Source organism: Culex pipiens, chromosome 1 (assembly GCF_016801865.2).
Source record: "Culex pipiens pallens isolate TS chromosome 1, TS_CPP_V2, whole genome shotgun sequence".
Lineage (NCBI taxonomy): Eukaryota > Metazoa > Arthropoda > Insecta > Diptera > Culicidae > Culex > Culex pipiens.
Window position 1 is genome coordinate 72,647,162 of NC_068937.1, and position 16,592 is coordinate 72,663,753.

The following is a 16,592-nucleotide window of genomic DNA, read 5'->3' on the forward strand; positions in this document are numbered from 1 at the left end:
TTCACATTTTTTTAATGTTAGCTTATACACATATTTTAGTGTTAGATATCAATATTCCAAGAAGATAATGTCCAGCTTGTGACGATAAACTACTTTTCCTTTACATAGAAATTGAATCCAGAAGGGAAACGATAACCTGCTATGTTGGTCCGCACCGGGTTCTGAACTCCCATTTACGAGGCGAAAGCGTTGCCGCATGGCTCGGTCTTAACAAAAAAATTAACTAGACAATAAATAACAATTTCAAATTACAAATCTAAATAATAAATAATCTTATTTTCGAATTTACTCATAAATGGCCTGTATACCCTATTTTGTGCAACCAGTTTATGGAGCGTTCACCCTATATGGACTGTCAAAAGCGAGGTTCACTTTTTGACAAGCTTGCCACCAGTCTGAAAATAATGCTCTTTTACGCTGGTGGCGCTGCCCTGTTTATTACACTGTGAAAATATCTATGGCTAATCTAAGGAACCAAAAGGTGGCAACAGAAATGTCCGTTCAAAAGAGGTGCTGCAAAAAAACGTATTATTTTTTGATCAAATTTTCGAACAAATCAGCAACAATTACAAGTGTGATAATCAAACTATACTTAAAAGTTAGTTTTGTTATTTGTTTTTGCAAAACCGAAGCGAAAGTGCCAAAAATATTCGTAATTACCTTTTGCCTCTTGGTGGCGCTTTGTATTAATATGTGTGTGGTCGATGTTTGCGGATGTGCACGCAGAACACAGAACAGTTAAAACTAGCGAAAATGCCTCACTTTCTTCTGATACAAGTTGCCGCATTCTTTTATTACGTAACGCAGTTGGTGGTGGTCGCCATATTGAAATTACTTGAATATTCATACCCGTGGTACTACCCAGTCAACTCAATCGGAATTAAATTCAAATCGTTTAAGTATTCCGTTTCAAACGCAACAACCGAACTGAATTCCGTTTCAGAATTCCGATTGAGTTGACTGGGCAGTAGGTTCAAGTAGGATTACACACTTTTGTGTAATCATATGGTACGTTCGTTTGAAATGCAGGTGTGGCACTGAGTGCCGCACTCGTCGGTGCTAGTTTTGGTTCAATCGAACGTCATTTGTCAGTGCGCGTGGAACTCGAATGAAACTGAAAAAATATTGAGTGCGGCACTAGAGTTTCAGTTCCAACATGGCGGCGAAACTCGTGCGGAACTAGCGCGAGTTTTTTCAAAGAAACACTTTGACAGCTCTGAGTGCGGCACTCAGTGTGAAACTAGCCATCAAACGAACGTACCAATAGTTGAACTAAAAAAAGTTTAATGCTGTTACTCGGTGAAGCAATAACGTTGCCCAGGCACGAAATATTTTAGAAGAGCTGGTTCTGTAAGAATCCTGCTAGAATGTCGCTACATTTCTGTTAGAAAATGGAAACTCCCAGTCATGACGTTCTAGCAGGATTCTAACAGAGTTCTTACAGAGCTTGATATTCTTACAGCATTCTAGCAGAAATGTTCCACCATTCTAGCAGGATTCTGACAGAACCAGCTCTGCTAGAATATTTCGTGACTGGGCTGTGTTAGAACTTGGCTAGAAACCAACCAACGAATGCCTGCTCATTAAGGTACACTTCTTTTATTACGTAACGCTAAAATTTGTATTTTTTGACCCCCTTGCCCTTCGTTTAAAATGTCCATACAAATTTCTAAAAAATACTTAACTCGTTCGAACTTCCCACCCCCTCAACCCACACCACCAACGTCGTTATGTAATAAAAGAAAACAAATACTTAACTCGTTCGAACTTCCCACCCCCTCAACCCACACCACCAACGTCGTTATGTAATAAAAGAATTCTCTTTTACGGTGGTGGCGCTGCGTGGTGGTAGCTGCCGTGTTTATCACACTATGAAAATATCTACACTGAAACTAAAATCATGATTGATTTTATATGTACTCTGCACATATCCAATCTTCAAATTGGCATAATAAAAATTATGACACATCATATTAATCCTTATATGCTTTACACATATTTTTTACAAACAATCTTCTTAGATTTTATATGCGTACGCATATAACTGATTTTTTCTCCTGTTCGTTAAAAACTATTGTTTATTCAAGTATGCTTTGTGAGCTCCGCATATAACGTTTATATGCGAGACACTATAGATTTTTGCAGAATGCTTTTTTTCATGAAACTTATATGCAAGGCTCACAGCAATTATGAATGTGTGCCCAAATGTGTACAAAACCGTTTGCGCGTGTGTGTCAGTGTGTCAGCCAGCAGCAACAGCCGTGGTTCATTTTGTGAAACTGCGATCAATCGGCGGGCCACAAATTTGATTCCGCGCAACGAGATGCCAGACGGTTCCGGCACGAAGGTGGTCCAGATGCAGAGCCTGTTTGGCCACATCGGCCAGGTTAACGAAATCCGCCTGTATCCGACGTTCCGACGTGTGTCCTGTTTGGTGGTGTCCTGGGTTAGCCGCGATTACTTTGAGAGCAGCAAAAGGAGATTACCGTCAACGGGACGCTGGTTGCCGGACGCTGTTGCAACCGGAGGTGGTGAACCGCATCGTTGGAATGTTTCCGACCCAGGTTCGTAGAAGAAATCTGTGTGGTGTGGTGCAAAACGATGATGAACGTTTTTTTTTAGCAGATAGTGAAAACGATCGTTAAAAACCTGGACAAAACCAATCTTCTGTCGCGAAAAAGATTATGAAGAAGCGTCGCACTTTGCTCGAGCTGGACGTCAAGTCGGAGAATCTAATGGACCACTTCAAGCACCCGGTATGTCAAGGGCACGCGGTGTGCAAAAAAACGGGAATCAAGAGGCAGGGCTCGGAGTTCCGCGGATACCGGCCGGGAGCAAAAAGCAACGCGGCAACCTCATCAAACTCATCCCGGAAATTGCCCCATTCGAAGCGATCTTCCCCAGAAACAAACAGCCACTCCCGTTCGGGGGAAAACACCGCAAGTGCTGAAGTCCGGCCATCATAGCTTAATAAAAGTTTCATAATTAATCACAAACTTTTCTTTAAATATGGAAAGAAAATTAAACACCAATTTAATATTAGAAGTAATACATAATAATAAAATGCATGCCTATCAAAAATCAATTGAAAATTCATTTAAAATCATGAGTGTTGCACTTACATGCTATATGTGGGTGCATATTGCAACATCATTCAGTCTGAGAGCATTGCATATACCATTTATGTGCTGTGAACATACGTTTTATATGCATTGGCATATTTCTATTCCTTATCCATTTATATGCAGAGCTCACGCAGTTCATATGCGGCGCATATACATGTCAAATGTAGAGGCACTCTGCAAAAATCTATATGCGAAACTTATAGCATACATCAAGATATTTATTTCAGTGTATGGCTAATCTACACGCTTACCAGGGGAACTCAAATTTGAGTGGATCCAAGCAAAACGGCGCAAACCGTAGTCATACAAATTTGATATCGAGTACCCGAACTTAATTTTAACATGGTGGAGCCGATGTCAAATTTGACATGCGCTGGGTACCGGAAAAATCCTCCGGGAAAGCAGAAAAACGGTTCCGGGGGACGGATATCGGTTCGGAATGATAGGTAAAAGGAAATTGTCTTTCTGGGTTAGTTTTTGGATGATTGTATTCAAATTTTAATCTAATTAAATTATCATTTTCATTATTCATTATCATTTCAGCACTTGGTGCAACGGTTCCAGCGACTACAGGTGGACGAGGCCAACCTCCTGTGGCCGAATGGTTACGGGTTTTGCCTCCTAAGCGGAAAGTCATGGGTTCTTCTCAGGGTGGCAGCCTTAGGTTTAAGTTCAGAGGTAGCAGCAACCGTATGAGTATAAAACGGTTGCTTCACGTGCTCTTCTAGCATGTGATCAATCTTGGGATATTCCTTTGCGCCTCTTCCCAAAATACTTTCCTTGTGTCTTCGCATGTAAATAATGCCCAGCCGATCGGTATTGCACTGCAGTCCAGTCGCATTGTCCAGATCAAAGCAAAGGGAACACCGCAAGAGTAGCACCGCAAAAAGACAATTGTCTTTACAAGACCCCGCGCGGCAAATAATAGCTGCTGGGAAGAGCTTGAAAAATGACACGAAAAAATTGTCACCGCGGTTCTAGCGATACATAGCGGACAAGGCACAAGGAACGGAGTTTACAGCATCTGGATAGAACAGAACTTTTCCTCTCAATAGGAACTGTGTTATAGATCTGGAAATGCTTAATAACAGTAAAAATGGGTAACACGATACAATAGTCCTTGTAATCAGGATTCCGTGTCTTAATACTCAAACAGAAAAAAAAAAACAGGTGGACGAGAACTAGCGAGTGATACTTGCCAGCGGCCGGATGATGCTCTTGTGGAGCGGATCGCCGGGGACGATCCGCCAGTGGTGAAAGACATCGAACGAATCGCTAGAGGGGATGAATGCTTTGCTGGTGTAGAGGGAGGAATCGGAGATAGGTGCGTCTTGGGTGATGTGGCCACGTCGCCGGCGAGGACGGTGTACACGAAGGAAACGCAAGCGGCGGGGTGTGACCATGACAAAGGCAGAGTAGGCGATTCGGCGGGTGGTTGGCCATCTCCGCGATGGAGCGGTTCCTGGGCGATGATGATGGGATTTGAACTTTACGTTCCGGATGGGTTCTTCGCAAAGTGGTCCTTCGCGCGTGTCCCACTAGATGCCTTGCATGATGGAATCTTTGACGGCGCCGAGCAGGGTTTTGTCCACTCAACTTTAAGGCTGGAGTTACTTTGGGAGAGGTTGAGTGGAAGATCATTCCACGGCGGGGAAGGCATACTTTGTTTGTTTCCGCAAGGGTTCTTCCAAATGTATTCCTGATCCGGGCGCCGCCTCAATGGCAAAGCTCAGATCGTTGCGGAACTCGTGGGAGCATGCACTTTCCATCAGCTCCTCTTCGGCGTCGACAGTCGAGATCGAACCGTATCTGCGGTTCCGCAAACGGCGCAGTGGATATTTTCGAGCCAGTTACATGAATCAGCTTTGGAGCCGGCGGCTTGGTTAACGGTTTGAACGCGTTTGTGGAACTGGCTGTGAAGATGGCCTTCGGTGGCTTGGAAGAAGTAAAAGTAGTCGGAAGTTTCGCAGTGCAGCGTCTGCACGATGACGCTCTGCAAAAAGTTGCTGTCCTGCAGCGGTTGACCGACGTCGGCAGTTAGAGTTGGCTCTGGCGATTCCGTGATCGGTTCGGCTTGCTCGTCCAACGGAGCAGCTGGTTCCGACGATGGTTCCGTAATCTTCTTGCTCGCTACCTTCTCCCTACGCTCTGTAAGCTGCTCGAGGGGCTGGACAAAAATGTTCTCCGGGCAGTCCATTCCGTCGACGAGTTCTTGCCGTTCGCGATCGATGATGCTGTTAATTCTGGCCGAATCGGCAACGAGCTGGTGAGGATACTGTTGCCTGCCGGCCTTTGGGATCGTACAGCTTAGATGTCGGTGGACCATCGGCGATATCGTCCGAGGTCAGCACGAGTATTATCGAGGTCTTTTCACAGCGCATCAGCTGAAAAGTAACGTACTCTCCGTTAAAGGTTCTTCTGGAAGTCTTCCTGCTGCTTTTAGTTCTGAAAGACCTTGAAGTTCATATACGCTTAGAGATATCACGCCTTGTACACGTTTGGGTCGTGCTTGCTGGCCTTTCTCGTAGCACGCGAGACGCACGTAGTCGTCAGTTTCGTTTTCCTCCGTTTTCCTCCGTCTCGCATACCTCCGGCCATCGCTGTGAGTTCCATATCGAGCAGGTCACGCGTCGTCTGCGCCAACTCGTACTCGCCGTGGTGAACTGCGAGACTCGTCCTGTATAACGACCCGTCCTGCGTGTCTTCGTGATCAACTTGACCAACTCGTGCAGTCCTGCCGAATCGCGCAAGCCTCATGCCCACCTTGCTCTAACCTTTGCTGCCGAGCACCTCGCCACTGTCGTATACTCGTACATTTGCAGAACATCTTCTTAAAACTTTTCCTACAAATAAAATTAAATAAAAATTGGAAAATTAGTGCAACTAACAAAATTTACATTTTCTTTGGTTGTGTTGGAAAGGTGTCCCGAATAAATAGATCTAAATCCGCATGATCTGGTTGTTGGGATCTAGCAAGCTGTGGAGTTGGACCGATCGTAGTTAACTTAATTAGTAAAGACAATTGAATAAAACGTTCTGTACTTGAACTTCTTATAAACCAGTCGCCTAGTTATTTCGCTCTCCGACAGGTTATGGGCCTGCACCTGTAACCAGGCGACGAAACAAACATCAAGAAGTTTTTTCACGAAGAAAATTTTAAAGACCCCCACTGAAGATGGACCGGATTGAAGTGGTGAAGCTAAATGGAACCAACTACTGCAGCTGGAAACGGAAGGTGGAGTTCCTGCTCATCCGGGACGATTTGTGGCGGTACGTAGTCGGAACGAAGCCGGTTCCATGGCGAGCGGCTGTCGGTTCCGGATCGAATGGTGCTGCTGGCGCGGACCAAGTCGTGCTCAACGCGGCGGAGATTGAAGCTTGGGACAACGGTGACCAGAGGGCGCGGGCCACGATCGGGCTACTGATGGAGGACACCCAGTCTCTCATCAAGAATGCGACGACGGCCAAACTCTGCTGGAACGCCCTGAAGGACCACTTTGAGACGTCTAAGGTGGCTCTGCTGAAGCGATTGTGCGGGATGCAGTACTCGGAACTGTTGCGACGGAGCGCGTCCGAAGCAGCCCCCTGTTCAACGTCATTGGCCTTTGTTTGTGTTGCTTTGTCAGGTGCCCGTGCTGTCGCTTGGCAAGAATCAGAAGTTGAAAACAAACTGAAGCAAGCGGGAGCACGGGCGCAGCTGGGAACGAGAATCCGTTCCAGCTGTGAAAAGACACCGAAGTTGTTAGTAAATTGTATCTTGTGAACTTTATTTGTTATTAATTAAGAAAATATAGCTTTTTAGCGTACGGAAAATGGAAGGAAGTTTCATTTCGTTCAGCTCAGAAAACTGGTGCCCGTCACTCTTCAGCCGCTCGTTTCAACAGAGAGGACATCCAGCAGCATGTCCAGCAGATGGAAGTAATATTTGAGAGGCTGGCGATGGCTGGTCAAGAGCTGGACGAGGACCTGTGCGTGGCAATGATTTTGCGGAGCTGCCAAGTTCGTTCAACACCCTTACGACGGCTTTGCAGGCGAGGTCAGACGAGGAATTGACTCTGAAACAGGTGGACGAAGTGGCCAAAAGTGGAACTCGCGGAGCCGGCGAATCTGTCCTCAAGGTTGACCACCAGAAGCGTAAAAAGGTGCTGATCTGCTACTTTTGCAAGAAGCCGGGCCCTAAGGAGAAGTTTTGTCGAGCTAAAAACGGTGAGTCGAGTCAGTTGGAGGCCGAGCCGGACCTGCCCCAAGCGAAGACGGCCGTGACGTGTGGATCATCGACTCAGGGGCTACGTCTCACATGTGCGTCAATCCTGATTGTTTCGTGTCGATGGATTGGAGCGTGAAGCAGGACATCTACCTTGCGGACGTATCGTATCCATTCTGCATGCGGCGTATCGAATCTCCGAAGATCATTGAGCCTCCTTCGGCTGCTGCCTGACTTTGCACAGGAAGGTGTTATCGTTCAGGTTCAGCAAACAACGTAATCTCTGAATATATGTACTTCGCACACTGTAAACATTTTGTCATGTTCTCCGAGTTGATCTTCAGGTTAAACACGAACGGTTCCTCCGCCACCAAACGCGCATGGCTCCACCAGCTGGAAAGCCTTTAGCGAGCCCATTCCCTGCTAGTCCTAACTCACTCGCTTCGTACACCGTAACCTGCAACCGAAGATCCATCATGTAACGCTCCTTCTCCGGACACATGTCTCCGCTGTTATCACCGACTTCAACCCAAACAGATGCGGCCTTCGAATCAGGTTCTGGCTGGTGCTGCTGCAACCTGGCGGAAGTTTCGACAACGCTGGAAAGTGCTCCGTTTTTCAGAAATGATTTAATTTCTGTAAAGATACAAGAAATTAACTTCAAAGAATCATCTGAAGGCCTCATATATACATTGCTTGCTACTCTGCTGGTGCTGCCGAACCCGCTAATTGTTCGGTCCTCCTTTATCGACTCCAACTCTTGCTGCACGGGTTACGCGGGATACGCGATCCATCAAACGTATTGGAGCGGTGAAGGTGGACGAAAAGACCCGGGAGATGCTGGAGCAGCCCAAGCTGGTCAAGTTCCTGAAGATGGGAATGCTCTTGCCCAAGAAGCGTCTTCAGGCTAGTTCGGCCAAGGCGGCGTCGGCCAAGATTGAATTCGGCGCAGCTAATAGTGCCGGGAATGTGGACAGGGGAATGAAAACACCGGCGAAGGTTGCGCCGGTTCCGGCTCCTGTGGCCGGCCCCAGCGTGAGCGAAATGTCCATGGACCAGATCAAAGCGAAGCTTAGCCGGAGCGCGGATTTGGCTGAAGACTTCGCTGAACAAGCTGCAGAGTGGGTTCGACAAGCTCAGGACGACAAGGACAAGATGGAGAATGTACGGCTGGAGACCAGGAAAAGCCGGTTCCGCCGAGCCCGGGGACGGCGTCACGCCGAAGCGCCTGGCCACGTTGATGAGCCCCATCAAGCCGCCCTCGAAAGTTACCCCGGTGACGACCAGCCCGACCAAGGTCCCGGCCTACCAGCGGTTCCAAACGCTGGCGGATTCGGGCCGTCCGGCGCTGCAGCTGTTGTACAAGTACCGCTATCTGGGCGAGCTGTTCAAGTGAATTGACACCGTCTGCGCCATGTTCCACAACCGGAAGAAGCAGATCACTTTCCGGAAGCTGAAGCCGGCGGTTCAGCGGATGGCGCGGAAGAACTTTTACGAGAACCGTTTGGCGCAGAATAATACCGACGACACGACAAGACACTCGGTGGAAAATCCTAATTAAATTGTTGTCCCTCCGTGAATTCCGTGAAATCACAGTGACTCAGCAAAGTCACGGTAACTTTGAGGAACCCCTCGGTTTTCGTCGAAATAAATGTTCCTCGCAGCACTGCTTGGTGATAAATATTTACAATTTAGAAAACAGCTTTTTTGTGTTTTGATTGATTTTTTTTTTCGTTTGCGTTCCGCATTTCGTCCGTAATTCCGATTTTAGCAACAAAAAAGTGTAATTCCGGCACGTAGAAACCTGGTGACACCAAGTGAGAGTCCTCCCAGAAGGTTATCTACCGTAATCTTCGGTAGTTTTTTTCCCGTTGAAAGCTCTTCCATTGCAAATGCTCCGAAGTAACCGCCTGAAAAGTCGGCGTGTTAGCCGGATGAAAAGAAGAAGAAGCGGCCAACGGCTGCTGTTGCTGCTTACGGCTCGTATGAAAAGAAGTCCCCTTAGAGAAGAGGAAGCTGTTAGCAGCCGCCGCAGAGAAACAGCCAGCGGAGCTGGGTCTGTCTGCAGCTGATTCAAAATGTGCTGCTCCGAGTGCCAAGAACGCCAAGTGCCTTTTCTAATCCCTGTATGTCCACTCTCAGCCAGCGCCACAACCTGCCATTTTGTAACGGTCGTTGTCCCATCCAGCACCTACCATAGCCCGGCAACCACGAAACAACACAAATCGCCACGATGGCCGGTTCTTCCGCGACCGGCTGTTCAACGAAGTGCCTTTCCAGTGTGATCTCCGGCTCGCTCTGAAGATCATCCCTCCCCTGGTTGCCGATTTCGGCAATGGCCACCGGGTCATCGTTGTGTCGAATTTTACAGCCAGTGCTGGTGGAACCAAAAATCTTGCCAATGATTTCGCCGAAGACGCCGGCAGATGCGGAAGCTCACGCACAAGGAGCGATTCATCTCGAAGCGGACTCAAACTTTTGCGAGGCCATTGAGTTGCAGTTAAGTAAAGGAATGGAAACGGTACGCACTTTGTCTTATGTTATGTTTAATTTTCGATTTTTATTTTAAGAACTATAAAAAGCTGACCAGATTCACCGGTGGCGCTGAAAACCACCGGAAAAGGACAAAAAACCATCAACCAACAGTGCTTCATCTGTATTGATCAAGATAGCAGAGTGATCAGCAGTTTTTACGCCAACATTCTGGCCGGCGACTACGAACCGACCACTCTACAAGCTCTCGTGTATCCCCTAGGACAAAAGGTCATCGTTGTACAAACAGCGTCGGCGACACTTGCGTTGTACTACGACTAGCGCATTAGGATGTTCAAGAATCGTTGAGCATCCTGTACCAGCTGTTGTGCGGCGAGGACGTCGGGCTGTTGAGAGTGAATCCTTGTGAATGTTTTGTTTTGAGATTTCTTAGTTTTTTTTAGAAGTTTCTTTCTTGATTTTTTTTTGTAACGGTACCCAATAAAAACGTTACTTAATCCACCTTTAGGTGGTTGGTGCCTTCCTCACATTCATAAAGTCAATACATTCAGTAAAAATAGCAACATTCCCTTAACATGCATGTTTTACAAATTAACTTTATTACTAATTTCTTTTGATAGGGTTCGCAGACCTTCAATTTTTCTGGCTCATCGGCAAAAAAACCATTCCAACGATAGTTCGCATGGAAGATTCAGACAATATTTGTATCACAATATCTGAAATCCGACCTCCAAAAAGTGTATAAATAACACTTAAGTGCTAATAACTTTTGAAAGGGGTGGCAGATCCTCGATGTATTAGGCTCATTTGAAAGGTCTTTCGATTATCTAACTAACGACAGGTCGCATGATGGACCCAGACATCATTTTTATTAAAATATCTGAGATCCGGCATCCAAAAAGTGTATAAATAACACTTAAGTGCAAATAACTTTTGATAGGGTTGTCAGATCCTTGATGTTTTAGGCTCATTTGAAAGGTCTTTCGATTGTCTAACTAACGACAGGTTGCATGATGGACCCGGACATCATTTTTACTAAAATATCTGAGATCCAGCCTCCAAAAAGTGTATAAATAACACTTAAGTGCCAATAACTTTTGATAGGGTTGTCAGATCCTTGATGTTTTAGGCTCATTTGAAAGGTCTTTCGATGATCTAACTAACGATGGGTTGCATGATGGACCCGGACATCATTATCATTTAAATATCTGAGATCCGGCCTCCAAAAAGTGTATAAATAACACTTAAGTACTAATAACTTTTGATAGGGTTGTCAGATCTTCAATGTTTTGGGCTCATTGGAAAGGTATTTTTAATACCTTTCTGAAAATGTATAACATGATAGGGTTTCTTGCAAAAACCACCCTTTTTACAATCTTCCGGACATACGCCGAAATCGTTTTTTTAGCATAACTTTTGAAGTACTTAACTAAACTTGCTGATTTTAAATAGAGACCTATGGGACCCCAAGACGGATCGAATGAGACTACTACGGTCAAAATCCGCTCATCCAGTCCGGAGATAATCGAGTGACAATTTTTTTTTTGTCCACCCGCCTACACACATCCACACAGACATTTGCTCAGAACATGATTCTGAGTCGATAGGTATACGTGAAGGTGGGTCTACAAGGTCGAATTAAGAAGTTCATTTTCCGAGTGATTTTATAGCCTTTCCTCAGTAAGGTGAGGAAGGCAAAAAGCTGGTTGTTTTCTTGTTCGGATAATCCACCGAAGCAATTTGAGATCGATTTTTTGGCAGATCTTGAAGCTGGTGTCGGTGCGGGTTTCGAGGTGAAGGCCACTTCCAGCTTACTTTGGAGGGGTCAACGGGTTTTGAGAGGGCGACGGAGTGTCGTTTTTACAGAAGCTGAAGGCCTTGGGTTCACTCGTGGGAGTTAGCATGGCAACTACTCCAATGAATCCGTCCTCGTCTGACTATTCTTCAGCATCAATCATCCGTTGGGCTCTTGGACCACGTACGGTAATCAGTTCCTCATACTTTCTGGTCCTTGGTCGGCTGGACAGATAGTAGCGGGCCTCAGCCTTGAGTTCGCTGCTTGTTGAAGCCACTATACTACGTACAGCAACTTGCCAAAATCCATGATTCGGAATCTGGGTTCCTCGGATGGAATCGCAACGCAAGAAAAAAAAAACACATTCGCTGGGTGTCAATATAACTTTGTTTTAGATCTCAATCTAATTAACAAAAAGGAGCGCTAATCAATAAGTGTACAAATTGTCGATTCACTGTGTCTCACCCCTCGTACCACACCCTCCAGCGTTCAAACCATCTGCAGCTTCATCAACGGAACGCCCGAATCTCCTTGACAAAGTCTCCACCGGCGCATGTCCGCCTTTTTTGTGGCAAACTTAGCCCGGCTCCGCTCCTGGTCGTACACCTTGATGCCCTGCTTTTGCTTGATTGGACTGCGGCTGCCTTTCAGCGTGCGTCCGAATCCAGTCACAAAGTTGACGTCACCGGCCATCGAACGCCTTAAGTCCGTGTACTAACGTTCTGAGCTATCCATGGCATCGCAATGTCGTTTAGTTTGCTCAATTCGGCGTTCTTCGGATGGAAGTCTTCTCCTCCAACGGAGGATCAGCACAAATCTTCTCGCCGTCTTGCTCGATGCAATCGATCTCTATCGTGGTGTCGTACAACCGGAAGCTGATTCTACAATTGGAAAGAAATTGTTTATCAAAAAGTCAAACCATATTTTATCGATTTAAAGTACAGCGTTTTCTCCTTCTTTTCGACCTCCCTGACCACGCAATGTGTCGCCGTGACCACGTACCGGTTATTGACCAGCGCCACCACAGCATGACCTAGGACCTTGGAAACTCCGTCGTAGATCCTCATCCCACACTCGTTCCGCTTCGTTTCGAAAAAAAATCCTCCAGCTAACTCACTACGCGGCGAAGCATCAACGGCGATGGCGTCCGTCGTCGAAATGACCGGTTGGGGTACACTGTCATAGGTTGACTATCGGTTCCGGACGAGTGGGCGGCCGGATGTGGTCCCGGTGCTGACCAAAAGCCACAGGAATTTACGCTTCTCCCATGTCAGCAACCTGTCCCCGAAGTAGGCAGATCACGAAAAAATAAATGTTTTGTCAAAATGACATTTCTCGCTGTCACCAAGCAAGTGCTGCCAAAATCAAGATTTTTTTGAATTTTTTTTTGACGTTTCCACTTTGACAAAGGGGTAAGCCGATTTGGTACCCACTTTTTGGAACCGAGTGGCTTGTCGTGTCGTCGATAATACGTTCAACAGACTGTTGTTGCCCAAGGCTAAAGATGCCCACGAAACGTTTTTGCTAGCACTGGATCTTCCGATGAGAATCGCAAAGGAAAATTTGACCCGTTGGATTCCGGAGTTTGATCTGGAAAGCTGCCGGACATTGCCCAAATGCCACTTTCCCTGCTTCTGAACGTGTAGCGATTCTCTTCGGCCAAGGACGTCCTCTCGACGGGACGAAACCGGTTTAACTTCCGGATCCAGCATCTATTCCAGCCCTTCGTCCCTCACCACCTCCTCCTTCTCATCTGCCCAATAAATCTCGAAGCGCACCTCCCGGTACAGGAATTACAAGTTTTGCGCGAACAAACTGGAACCAACCAACGGGAACCATACTCCGGGGACACCTCCCATCATCGGATCGCCGTTAACCATGTTGACTCGACCCGCCGACCTGGATATTCCGGCGCGATTGCAAGAACCTCCTCGCAGTCCATAAAACGGTTCTCCGGCGTTCCCGTTCGGTGACCGGTCTCGGCATCCTCTCACGTCCTCTCCTTTGCCCCGTGGCTGAGAAATTTTAACATAAAACATTATGATTTTGTCAAAATATTGCTACGAAACTTACCAAAACTGACACTTTCAAGATCCATCAAAGTCATCGAGCAAAAAGAAGTTCGGTTAAGTGATCTCAAATTTGCTAAATAAAATCAAAACAAACTCATCTCAAAATTGAGATCGATGAACCGAACTTCATTTTGATTGAACGAACTTAAAAATTGAGTTCCCCCAGTAAGCGTGTAAAGATTCAAAAGGTGGCAACAGAAATGTCCGTCCAAAAGAGGTGCTGCAAAAAACTTATTATTTTTTGATCAAATGTTCGAACAAATCAGCAACAATTACAAGTTTAATAGTCAACTATACTTGAAAGTTAGTTTTGTTATTTGTTTTTGCAAAACCGAAACGAAAGTGCCAAACATATTCGTAATTACCTTTTGCCTCTTGGTGGCGCTTTGTATTCCCTGACAGACGGACAGGGCCGACGACGGCCCGAAAACCGCCGGACGGCTCGACAAAACGGCCCGAATTCCGACGGTTTGTCCGACGGAATTCGGGCCCTTTTCGTGCGTATATGCAACACTTTGTCCGACGATCGTCGAAATCGACGTTTGAGAAAATCGACGTTGACGGGCCGTTTTCGGGCCGATTTCGAGCGACTTTGTTATTCAGATTGTCCTGCCATTGTCTGACGTTTGATTTTCGATTTTTTGCGATAATTAGATGTTTACAAAACAGATTTAAATTGCATGTTTTTTTATTTCTCATCATAAATTAAACAACATTATAATAGGCGTTATAAGTGCAAATGCGAGCCTTCATGATCTCAGACGTCTCAGAATTTGTCTTCGGTGGCAAAAGTTGCATGTTTTGACTTTGTCTGAAAGAGAATGTTGATTGAGGAAAATGTAATCAAAAATTGTACGCTGAATTTGTATACCTCTTCCATTATTCCGCAAAGCTGACATGCACTCATTTTAAAACAAAATTGAAACATTAGGTATATTCCCGTACTTGCAGAATTGCAGAATTTCTGCACCTTCTGCAGAATTCTGCAGCCAGCATAAGTCACTTTTTTGCAGCACGTTCCCGTACTTTTCAGCTCGCTCTCTTCATCTCTCTCTTTTGCAGAAGTTCTGCAAGGAGAGAAGCAGCACAACTTTTGCCTGGGTAGCGCGTTCCAGTACTTTTTCTGCAATATTGTATACAGTTGAGTGGATTTACTCAAATTGGGTATTGAAGTTTTTTTTTTAATTATTTCAAAACAATTAAAAAAATGGATTGACAAAAATTGTAATTGAAAGAAGTTTACCTCTAGAACGGGGACTTATTTTTTATGCAAATCAACAATTAATCTAAAAAATCAAGAATGTACCATTTATTAAACTAGAAATTAATAATGCTTAGGTAGACATTTTATATTAGAAACAACTCAAAACTTTTACATTAGGTAAACAATTTAAGAAATGAGAATGGCAGGTACGTTTAAAAAAACATAATTAAAAAAAGAAAAAGGTTTAATATAAAAGGTATATTTATATAGACCATAAATACATGTTTTAATAGCAAAATGTTTGAAAGATAACATAAATAAATTATGAACAACGGCGACGCAACGAAATTGACAAATAAAAAAAAAAGAATCACAAACTCTACAATTTTGAAAATCATAAATTTAGAAATCTGCAAATTAAGAAATTCGTCATTAAAAATATAAAAAAAAACTATTTTCAAATTGAGGAACTTGAAAAATATAAATCAGATATTAGAGAAATTTAAAAATGCAAATATTTATTTCATAAAAAAAACAATAAATCAAAAAATTCAATGCTTGAAAAATACAAATAATTAAAAATTCAAAAAAATCTAAATTTTCCAACTTCGAAATAAAAAAATAAAGGTTTCAAACTTGAAAGTTCATAAACTTAAAAATTCCAATATTTTTAAATTCGAAATAAATGAATCAAAAATTTGAATATTTCAAAGTTCAGAACAGCAAAAATTCAAAAGTTACAGTTAAAAAAAATAAAAAAATAAAGAAACTAAAAAAAAACAAAAATAAGTAAAATTTTAAAATTCTGTACATAAAAAAATGAAAACTCCTATATTAAAAAATAGGAACAGTTCGTACTCTAGTTTCCGAAGAACTCGTCAAAATGTTCAATCTCTAAATCCTCTAAATCTGATTTTCTAACGACTCCAAAAAAATGTACTTTTTGTGATTCAAGATGGCGCATTTAAGAATTTCCGAATTTTAGAATTTAAACTTCCTAAAATTTAAGAATTCGACTAAATTACATCACATTTTTTGGTTCAAATAAGAATACAAATTGGTAGCACCGTTAAAGGTACAATTTATTATTAGGCAATTAAATTTACCTATTATTTAAACACACATATTTAGTCTATTCAAACACTAAAAAATATCGCTATATCATTTATATTAATGAACTAAGCATGAAATCGTTAACACAAAAAAATCGTTCTCAATAAAACCAGACATAAAAAAAAACTAACTACCCAAAAAATCCATCAATTCAAAATATACAAACGTCTCTTCAAAAGACTAATTCAATTTAGTAATAATAAAACAAAAAAAATATTACAACTAATAATAAAATGCTTGATTTCACCCAAATTGCAAACTTTATGTAAGCGTGTACTCAACATCCATCACACCAACTTGCAGTCACTTTTCAACAAGAAAGAGAAGAGAGAGCTTGCAGAAAAGTACGGGAACGGTTTTGCTGCAACTTCTGTCTCTCTCATTGCAGAAGTTCTGCCTGGGAAAAAAGTTACTTATGTTGCAGAAAAGTACATCGCCTGCCTAGTTTTTTGCAAACGCTGAAAAACGCACGACAATCGCCCGAAAAAGGCAGGACTCAATCGACATCGAGTAAATAACGCTTCGAATCGCACGATCGCGGGACTTCAGTCTAACAGGGTTAGTAGAACAGTTAGAACTAGCGAAA

The 16,592-nt window shown here is 43.9% G+C and overlaps 2 protein-coding genes and 3 pseudogenes across 3 annotated transcripts; 3 read left to right on the top strand and 2 right to left on the bottom strand.

Moving 5' to 3' along the window:
- The first annotated feature begins 1,781 nt into the window (after positions 1–1,781).
- LOC120428180 (uncharacterized) lies at positions 1,782–3,117 on the top strand. Of its 2 annotated transcripts, none has more exons than XM_039593160.2 (2): positions 1,782–2,564; positions 2,623–3,117. In XM_039593160.2, exons 1-2 carry the CDS (start codon positions 2,120–2,122, stop codon positions 2,643–2,645), a joined length of 468 nt encoding a protein of 155 aa, XP_039449094.1. In that variant the 5' UTR covers positions 1,782–2,119; the 3' UTR covers positions 2,646–3,117. The 2 variants fall into 2 exon arrangements, with proteins under 2 accessions (XP_039449094.1, XP_039449095.1); XM_039593161.2 differs by having other exon boundaries at positions 1,784–2,564; positions 2,626–3,117.
- Positions 3,118–3,387: 270 nt separating this feature from the next.
- Positions 3,388–8,171, bottom strand: LOC120428178 (uncharacterized; annotated as a pseudogene).
- Positions 5,996–8,863, top strand: LOC120428179 (uncharacterized). Its single transcript, XM_039593159.2, has 4 exons — positions 5,996–6,866; positions 7,010–7,124; positions 7,157–7,331; positions 8,138–8,863. Exons 1-4 carry the CDS (start codon positions 6,301–6,303, stop codon positions 8,728–8,730), a joined length of 1,449 nt encoding a protein of 482 aa, XP_039449093.1. The 5' UTR covers positions 5,996–6,300; the 3' UTR covers positions 8,731–8,863.
- A 2,748-nt stretch (positions 8,864–11,611) lies between these two features.
- On the bottom strand, positions 11,612–12,915 carry LOC120428175 (CLIP domain-containing serine protease B9-like; annotated as a pseudogene).
- Positions 12,916–12,929: 14 nt separating this feature from the next.
- On the top strand, positions 12,930–14,496 carry LOC128092317 (uncharacterized; annotated as a pseudogene).
- The last annotated feature ends 2,096 nt before the right edge of the window (positions 14,497–16,592 follow it).

Excerpts from the sequence above, each read along its gene's own strand:
- LOC120428180 (XM_039593160.2), top strand. The coding sequence starts at position 2,120 with ATGCGAGACACTATAGATTTTTGCAGAATGCTTTTTTTCATGAAACTT. Across the intron at positions 2,565-2,622 it reads TTGGAATGTTTCCGACCCAG|CAGATAGTGAAAACGATCGT; the intron begins GTTCGTAGAAGA and ends GTTTTTTTTTAG.
- LOC120428179 (XM_039593159.2), top strand. The coding sequence starts at position 6,301 with ATGGACCGGATTGAAGTGGTGAAGCTAAATGGAACCAACTACTGCAGC. Across the intron at positions 6,867-7,009 it reads TGTGAAAAGACACCGAAGTT|AGAGGACATCCAGCAGCATG; the intron begins GTTAGTAAATTG and ends TCGTTTCAACAG. Across the intron at positions 7,332-8,137 it reads GTTTTGTCGAGCTAAAAACG|CGGTGAAGGTGGACGAAAAG; the intron begins GTGAGTCGAGTC and ends AACGTATTGGAG.